Source organism: Alosa sapidissima, chromosome 14, assembly GCF_018492685.1.
Source record: "Alosa sapidissima isolate fAloSap1 chromosome 14, fAloSap1.pri, whole genome shotgun sequence".
Lineage (NCBI taxonomy): Eukaryota > Metazoa > Chordata > Actinopteri > Clupeiformes > Clupeidae > Alosa > Alosa sapidissima.
Genome location: NC_055970.1, coordinates 26,962,970 through 26,972,587, shown reverse-complemented (window position 1 = coordinate 26,972,587; position 9,618 = coordinate 26,962,970). Strand labels below are relative to the sequence as shown.

General features: G+C 41.1%; 1 protein-coding gene across 1 annotated transcript; it reads left to right on the top strand.

Annotated features, from left to right (window-relative positions):
• The first annotated feature begins 1,406 nt into the window (after positions 1-1,406).
• ppid (peptidylprolyl isomerase D) lies at positions 1,407-9,587 on the top strand. Its single transcript, XM_042062030.1, has 10 exons — positions 1,407-1,584; positions 2,041-2,181; positions 2,497-2,603; positions 3,427-3,615; positions 7,104-7,226; positions 7,457-7,563; positions 7,892-8,036; positions 8,505-8,591; positions 8,791-8,833; positions 9,061-9,587. Exons 1-10 carry the CDS (start codon positions 1,500-1,502, stop codon positions 9,147-9,149), a joined length of 1,116 nt encoding a protein of 371 aa, XP_041917964.1. The 5' UTR covers positions 1,407-1,499; the 3' UTR covers positions 9,150-9,587.
• Positions 9,588-9,618: the final 31 nt, after the last annotated feature.

Genomic DNA, 9,618 nt, shown 5'->3' with positions numbered 1-9,618 from the left:
CTAGCCCGATGCCGAAGCACCACCATTGAAAAAGCTGTTGGTGGCATCGGCTAACTAGTGCCAGATTTTGGAGTGCAGGGGACAAGCCGAGATGGGCTATGAGACATAAGCATTCAATAATGCATGTTCATAAGCCAGGCAACTAGTGCTACACTCTGGGGGCATGTTCATAAGCCCCCATGAACTTGATTATAGAGAAGACAACCATCAATTTGTGGAAGGATTCATTGACATATGAAATTTGCAATGGAGTGGACTTTCCAAAAACTGGTGTGGGGCTAAAAGGTAAATGGCGCTAACAGGTACAGACAGATGAGTGGAGCTAACAGGTGCACAGACAGGTGAATGGGGCTAACAGGTGCAGACAGGTGAGTGGGGCTAACAGGTAAGTAGCGCTAATAGGTACAGAGAAAGGTGAGTGGGGCTAACAGGTACACAGACCGGTGATTCATCAGACTGGCAGATCTAAATGACCTCTGCAGGAGAACAGAACTGAAGTGGACCTCCCACTCAAAACCTGTATAGGTCTCTGATACAGTGGTGGAGGACCCATCATGCACTAGAGGTGCCACTGCACCACAACAGCACCACACTCAACTGCTTCAGCCAAGAACATCAAGGCAGACTCTTCTGGAGATTGAAAGAGCCCAAAACATGGAGTACTGATTCAGTCTAAAACTCCACGGAAATTTGGCAAAACTGCACTCTGTGTCACACACCATCTACAGTAATATCACCATCGGAGAGGAGATCCATATCTTCTATGTAAAGCCCATCTGCAGTCTCCCCACAAAGTACAACCTAACACTGTGGTTTCCCTCCATCCATCCCCCCATGAGATTAGTCATACTGAGGAGGCTAGAGTAGGCCAGAAAAAATAGGTCTTGTCTATCCAATGGGGAAACTTTCGCTGTAGGCCATCAATACCAAAGATCAAATTGACAGGGAAATAATAATAATAAAAAATACACATAATTTGAACCTATCTTTGTTCAATTAAGCCTACCAGTTGCATGGTAAAGTAAATTACAGTATACAAGTTTGAGTTTACTGTGGTGCCTCATTTTGACCTAACCATGCCTACATTTAGATAGATAGATAGATAGATAGATAGATAGATAGATAGATAGATACTTTATTGATCCCTAGGGGAAATTCAATAATTTCACCAAAGAAACCATCAGTTTATTCTTAGGTGCATTCCATTTAACTATTTATGTTCTGAAATATCTGTTCAAATGGTCTGCTTTGGTTAGGCAAAAATATTTGTCATGCCAAAGCTCACTTGAATTGAACACCGAGTGAGAAAGAAAGAAGTATGCGTGAACAGCGTGAGGAAATGTGTCTACCTCCAGTCCTATAGGTGGCGGAACATACACATCAATGTTTGCCAGTAAAGTTCCAGAAACTATCCAAGTGGAAGACACACCACCTGCATTCACGCCGGTTTGTGGATTCCTGGCAAGGCTCCGTCCATCGTTTCAGATAAACCAATAACAATGTCAAACCCATCACCCGTTAACAAGCCTTCGAACCCAGACAACCCTCGGGTTTTCTTTGATGTAGATATCGGTGGTGAAAGAGGTCAGGAATGTATGCAATAAAGCGCGTAATGTTACATTACGCCTCTAGCTTGTTAATCGCTAACAGTAGACAGCTATTTCTGTTTAGCGATAGCTAGCGGCATTCTGGTTGAGCTTGTAATGTTAAGCTAACTTGTTGTATTCATTTGCAGTCTATGTGTATAATGACCCAGGACACAATAGTTTTGATATTCTTACGTATAGCCACATATAACGTGCATATATCATGTAACTCGTCTTGCTACCAGCTAGCTATTAGCTAACGTAGTTAGCAGAGCTAACGATTGATTTCATTCTTTATGTGAACCACGTGCATTGGACTTAAGTCTTCTGATTATATAGTGTTGCCTAACTTTAGACATGTTGACATAACATCTACAAGAGTGTTGGTACATCACACTACACCGGGGGAAAAGGTTAATAAAAATTCTGTTATTAATTTAATTAATTTGTTTAGTTGGTAGAGTCGTGTTCGAGGTCTTCGCCGACGTCGTTCCGAAGACTGCCGAGAATTTCCGTGCGCTCTGTACTGGCGAAAAGGGCACTGGTCAAAGCACAGGGAAGCCTCTGCATTTCAAAGGATGCCCGTTTCACCGGAGTGAGTATATGATTGATAAAGCAACCATACAAGATTAACTACACGTAGCAACGTCTTTGGCTTCTTTTATACTTATCATTAGAAGTAAGCTACATGGAACATTGGTCTACCATCCGATGAATCAATACCGGACCAACGCTGCTGACGTTTGAAGCATCTGTTGTATAAACCCTGTTGTATAAACCCTGTGTTTTGTCACATGTTATCATTAACACTCCGAGTTGAGATACTATTCACTGGCTCAGCCAGGCCCAGTGTGAATGATGTGTTACATCCACAAACTGACTAAATGTCCATCTCTGCATCCTCTTATAGTCATTAAGAAGTTTATGATCCAGGGTGGAGACTTCTCCAACCAGAACGGGACTGGCGGGGAAAGCATCTATGGAGAGAAGTTCGAGGATGAAAATTTCCATTATCAGGTGAAAAGACTCCTCTCAAACTCCAGATTACGCTGGACAGCAGGCCTGTCTCTTGAATTGCGATTAGATAGAAATGGGCGTTATGAAGATGTCCTGCACTGTATGTTGTCATACAAAGTTTCCTAGGCAGCTGATCTGAAGATTGGCAGATCTACAAAAATATCTAAAGGAGAAGGCCTTTTTAATTTCGTTATTTGTTTCATTAAAAATCAAATGAAATGAATACTCAAATCATTGCCACATTAATTGCAGACTGTAAGCATGCATTCATGAAAAAATAATGATTTGAATAATTGCTGTGTTTACACAGACTAGTCTGCTGCCACAGTGATTTCTTCATGCTAACTGATGCTAGCATAAAGATTTATCCTGTGACCTACACTACTATATAAAAATTATGTCTAAACCTATGGTCAGAGGTTGATAAAGCATAGTTTAGAAAGAGGGCAAAATTATATAGAAATTAATTAAACTAACGCTTCCGCTGTAGCAATAATTGATGAAAGCCTGTTAAGACATAAATATTGCACTGTGATCCATAAAGTTTCTCAGGCTGTGTGAGAACTTATCATTTATTTTATTTGTCTTCAGTTTCCTACCCAGACACCATTGATTTCACCCTTACATGAGTTTTTTTTCTCGATTGTCTACACAAAACGAATTGTTAGAGAAATAGAGTTATTGCATCAGACTGTATTGTGCCCAAGCAACTGTCTCCAAGTGGACTTCTTACGCAGACACACTGTGTGAAGGTTTTTGATCTGAACAAACCTGCTAGAGGATTCTGAACTAACGAGTGGCCTCGGCCTGATCTCTCCTTTAGCATGACAAGCCCGCGCTCCTCAGCATGGCTAACGCTGGTCCCAACACCAACGGCTCTCAGTTCTTCATCACAGCGGTTGCCACGCCGCACCTGGACGGGAAGCATGTGGTGTTCGGCCAGGTGTTGAAGGGCATGGGGGTGGTAAAGATGCTGGAGGGAATGGACACCGTAGAGGATGCACCTGTCAAGGTGAGACTTGAGTACATGGGACACCTGTCAGGTGTGTAGCCTACACATAAGCAAGATTAGTAATTTGTGTTATCAGTGTTAGGAGTAGTAATGTGTTAATAATAGTAGTAGTAATGTGTTAGTATTAGTAGTATACCTTTATTTAATTCTTCATTGAGAGAATCCCTCATTTACAATGAAGCCAAGATTACCTGGCCACAGATTAAGTTATACTGCATAGTAGAGGAAGAGGCAGGCACATTAAAATACAATAGATAAAATAATATGAAATAAATAGATATAATATGAAATAAATAGATAAAATAATGTGAAATAAATAGGGTTGGGTATAGGGATGGGCATTCGATTAAATTTTCTTAGTCGATCGTCGGGAGAATTAACGATCGACTATCGATTAATCATTCATATTTTTATATTAAAATTCATTATTTATTTCACTTTTATAAATAAAAAATGCAATAGAAATACAAAAATACATCGTGTTTTTCCTCAATGACATCTTTATTACAAGAAGAACAACTTGTGGCAGTTAAACTGGACGTTTGGTATAGGCTAAACTTGAAGATCTAGCCTATGCGCTGCGGTGCTCTAAAAGCAGCGGAACCTACAGCTTCAAGCCAACATTCTTAAACAGAGTCCTCGTCGTGAAATCAAAATTCCACTGGAGCTCCAAGCGGATTTGTACACGCAGCCTTACAAAACTGTTTACTGCTCTTCGAGTGACCGTACAACGTACACTTATGGGGTGGGTGCTTGCACTTCTTTAGGAATCCGCCGTCTTAAGACTGAGAGCAGGATGCACCGCCAGAGACATTAACCAGGGTCGGATGCACTTTGTTTAAGTGGTAGCCTAGGTTACGTCATTTGAGTCATGGCCATGTTGTAGGCTACTTATACACGGCATCGCAGTGTTTGCAGTGAACTAAGTCATTATTTTTCAAAAAAATCAAAATAGTCGCACGCCACACTTCGCGTGACCTCTTCATGATTAGGCCTACTTTTGAAATCAAAACAGAAACTCGCAGGTAACTGACTATGCCGTCAAATATTGCCCCCGGGTGGTAAAATGTTAAATTGCTGCCATACACTGAAATTAATTTCATTGCTTCAAGACTCATACTACGCAACGCAACCTGCATTAGTTTAATCGATAACTAATTAACGTGATCGACGAAATTCTTAATAATCAATTATCGATCGTCGATTAATCATGCCCATCCCTAGTTAGGTATCGTTTGGGTTTTATCCGATACCGGTGCTAAATCGATACTTTTAAAACAGTGCCGAAACGGTGCCTGAACCGGTACTTTGTTTTTAAAATGTTTTAAATTAAAATGGTCTAAAGCATGAATTGCTTTTTTTTTTTTATTGATAAGACAAATTTGAACATGAAATTGAACCGTTATATTCAATTTACTATCAATATCTCATTGCTCCTACGAATAATACATTTAAATGTTAAAACAGCTTGCCATGCATCAGGGCTCTACAGTGCGCCCATTTCACTCGCACATGTGAGTAAAAATGATGCCGTGCGAGTGCAAAAAAATATTTAGGCGCACTGGTGCGAATGACTTCTAACCATGTCAATGTTTGTCTACAAAATACACCGCAACATCGAGAAACATTACTAGTGCAAACCATAGAATCACGTCGCGAATGCAGCATAAAAACTACACCACCCATCAACGTTAGCAGTTTCGCGTTGTGACTCGCTAGTAGTCGCTTCTATCAAATCCAAGAGCGCGCAGGGAAAAGCGGAAAGTTAGACTAGCCAGCCAAGATTGAAGAAATTAGTTCTTCTATCCACCGAATTCATTGGATATAGGAGGAACAGGATGAGATTCTGAGAATGCAGTGAGAGAAGGAAAGGTAACCTAACATGCCTTTTAGCCCAGTTGACGTATTGGCTGCAATATGCAAAATATAGCTGTAGCGAACCGGCACAAAAGTAGCCTCCCGTAATACTCCCGTTTTATTCAAAGGTAGAATGCTACTGACAACTCTAGGCTTCCACGCATGCTTGTTTGTTTACACCGAATACAAGCTGAAGTGCAAAACGAAAGTAGGCCTAACGTTTGCCTACTGCCCCCATCAATGCAGATATTTCAAATAAAAACTAAAAGTATAAAACATATATCCTTGATTAGCCTATGTTGGGTTTTGTGGAAGAGGAAATGGACTGTTTTAGTAGTAGTATTAGGCAGTTTGCAGTGACAGGTCACCATGGGCATATTTGGATCAGCTATAGATGGATTCACAAATAAATAAATTAGCCTACATTTGGCAGGATACTTGATATACAGGCTAAATGCAAATATGGCAATGTATTATATTATTTTACATTAACAAAATGTAGGAAAATAGAACAGACTGAAAATAAAGTAGGCACTGATCTTTAAAATCCTGTTACCTGTAGCCTAAATGTTGTCAGTCATTCTTAATATTCGCAATTGGTGCACTGGCATGTTTAACTGTTAGCTGCAGTATAATGTTATATTATGTGTAAGTTAAGTACAGAACTGACTGCGCCCAAATTTTTGTCTGTGCTCCTAAATTTTTTAACTTGGGCGCACAAGAGCTCCTGAAAAAAAATGTTAGTGTAGAGCCCTGTGCATGCACACACAATGGTGAGCTCTGCTTTCAACTAGCGCCAGATTTTGGAGTGCAGGGGACAAGCCAAGATGGGCTATGAGACATACGTTCACACTCTGTATCATGTTTCAACACACTTTAGGTCAATATCACACTGGAATTCTCCTTTAAGCACCGAAATGAGGCACCGAAGTAGTAGTGGGGGTTGTGTGGAGGTTGCGGACTGGCCTGTCCCCGTTGCTAAAAAGATCTAGAATAAACACTGTACCATGTCATGAATGGCAAAGGGAAATGAGGGAAAAACAATCTAATGTCATGCCAGCATCACTGTGTTTTTCGTGAGATAGGGTTTTCTGTGTCTGTGTGGTTGTGTCCAATAGTTTGCTAACGTGGGATTATGCTGATGTTTATTTCTGTGACGTGATTTTTGATGTGTGTCTGTAATGAGGTGCTAATATTGATTGTGTGTGTCTGTGTGCGCTGATGCTGATATTTTGCTGCAAGTGTATGTGTTTATAATGAAGTGTTGGGGTCTCGTCTGTCGGTTTGTTTGGCTATCATTGTGAGTAGATGCTGATTCTAGGGGTCTGATGTATTGAGATTTGGTGTCTGATGGGCATTCAAATTCCTTGAACAGAGGTAAACATTTGCAGCAAACACGTCTTCTCTGACCAGATAAATGTGAACTATACTGCTCAAAAAAATTAAGGGAACACTTCAATCATACACTGGAGAACTACCTCCTGCAAACGTTCGCGGAAAACTAAAGTCAAACACAAAACTGTTTGCAAACATCCGCGAACGTTCGGCTAAATTTGAGCGCCCCTCTGAATACTGATGCGTGTGTGATCCGGAGTAATGAGGGTCGGTCCGTGTCCCCTCCTGCCCCGCAGCCCTGCGTTATTGCGGAGTGTGGGGAGCACAAAGCGGGGGATGACTGGGGAGTCCCTCCTAACGACGGGTCAGGGGATGCCCACCCAGACTTTCCAGAAGATTCCGATGTGGACTTTAAAGATGTAGGTGCCGTTTTTTCTCGTACTTTTTCTCATGCTGAACTTCTTAAACAATGGATGACATACTGTTATGGAATTTACGATTTCACCACAGCTTGGAAATATAGTTATTCAGTTTGTAAACATTTTGACAGTCATTTCCCAATATCGTGCAAGCAATAGAAGCTACCCTTTAAAATGAACTGTAGTTTTTCAAGTGTCAGGGAGGAATGTCATTTTGTTTTGCAATTAAGGTTGACAAAGTCCTTGTGGTGGCTGAAGACGTGAAAAACATCGGAAACAACTTCTTCAAAAACCAGAACTGGCAGTCTGCCATGGGGAAGTACTTCAAAGCTCTCAGGTGAAGCACCACAAGCAGTGCCTTTCTCTTTGCCTCTATCTAGGCATTGTACCTTGAACGTGCATTAACTTATATGATAACTTACACTACCTAAACGTGCATTTACTTATACAATAACTTATGCTACCTGAACGCCGATATTAACATTCTCGGAGGGGAGGGGTCAGGCTTCACCTGAAATGCCCAGGTGACTTATTTATTACAGTATAAATGTCTTACAGTTGGTATAAGTCACACACAAGTAAAAGGGCACATTAAAAAGCTCATTGTTTCGATCACAACATGTGTTGATGATGATTAATGAGAACCTGTGCCGTTTCTGCTGCAGGTACTTGGAGGTGTGTGGTGAGGCGATGGAGGACGAGAGCGCCCAGAAGAAGCTGAGGCCCACAGCCCTGAGCTGCATGCTCAACACCGCGGCTTGCCAGCTCAAGCTGCAGCTGTGGCAGGATGCCATAGACAACTGCAATGAGGTAGGGCAGGCAACACAAAACCCTTGACCCAAAATGGTTGATGTATGAGACCACCGGTTCAAAATGGTGTCCTTTTCTTATTTAGGTCAGTGGGTAAAAAAAAGGCACTGGCTCCTTGCAAGTGTTGTAACTATTCCCAGCCAGACAGGCTAAATATAACCTCATATTGCACAACCATGAGTCGACACTTATAATGTATGGATCAAAATAGAAACTTTATAGCCTTCTAATGCATTATCTTAAGATGTTACTATTCTGTTGCTATAAGGCACACATTAAGACAGTGTATTAGGAGCCTATAAACTGTATTCTGATCCATACTAAGTTGCAGTAACTTTATACATGTGTGTGTGTGTGTGTATATATATATATATATATATATATATATATACATACACACACACACATATACACACTGTGTTATCCTCAGGTTCTGGGTTGTGTGTATATATGTACTGTTATCCTCAGGTTCTGGAGATGGATGAGACCAACACTAAAGCTCTGTTCAGGAGGGCGCAAGCCTGGCAGGGCCTGAAGGAGTTTAACAACGCCATGGTAAACACACACACAATATTTCTTAACACATAAATGTGTCCTTATGTACACACAAAGCCCTTGGTTCTGCCTGTTTGTGGCTGTGGGGGTCATAGAAATGTGTGTTGAATTTAACAAAACTAGACAGTAATTCCAAAGTCTGTATACACACAGTGGGCTTCTCTCTCCTGACGCATTCTCCTTTTTCTTCCAATCATAGACTGATCTGAAAAAAGCACAGGAAATTGCTCCCAATGACAAAGGTAAGTGGTCGTTCATCAGTGCAAAAGAGCCACACAGAACAGCACTAACATTTTATTTATCGCTGTTATCCGGTGGAAACCTCGCAACTCCATATTTGTTGTTGAAATATTTTTGCAATAGAAGTTTTTTTTTCAATTTCCTGAACACTAATGGATTTGGAGATACGAGGTTTCCACCGGACCGGTGAAGTTAAAGCACAGTCTTTGACTAGTCTTTTCCTCGACAGCCATCGCCAACGAGATGCAGCGCGTCAAGCAGAGAGTGAAGGAGGAGAAGGACAAAGAGAAGAAGATGTTCGCCAAGATGTTCGCATGAGACCGGGAAAGCTCGTCACTCCAACATCTCATCCTCTAAGACTTGAACCGAACCTTGTTCATGAGTTTCTGTAACCGGTTAGCGTACGTTATGAGTATGGTGGTGTGTAATTCAAACATGAAGAGGAGTTCAGCTCTGTGCTCTGCTAACCCAACATGCCTGACACATGAACATCAAGTCAGGCTAATGGTGTGAGTGAAGACTGCTGCTTTGTACGGAGTGCACACACACCCCCTCAGAACAACTCGGGCCTTAAGTGCATTCATGTATTTATTTTATTTGAAATCGTATTTTGGTTGGGGTTGCGTGTCACTGAAATTAACAGTTTGTGTTTACTTGCTTGCCAGAATACCATCGTTGACCTTTGTTAAAAAAGAAAGAAAAAAAAAAACACAATAAAATGTGATGCACATTTCATGTGAAACTCCTTTCTCTTCATCTGTGTGTGTGTGTGCATATTTTCAGGCCA

Bases quoted from the DNA above. Each gene is read 5' to 3' on its own strand.
- ppid (XM_042062030.1), top strand. From the start codon at position 1,500: ATGTCAAACCCATCACCCGTTAACAAGCCTTCGAACCCAGACAACCCT. The intron at 7,227-7,456 runs GTAGGTGCCGTT...TTTGCAATTAAG, and splicing joins CCGATGTGGACTTTAAAGAT to GTTGACAAAGTCCTTGTGGT. The intron at 8,037-8,504 runs GTAGGGCAGGCA...TGTTATCCTCAG, and splicing joins CCATAGACAACTGCAATGAG to GTTCTGGAGATGGATGAGAC.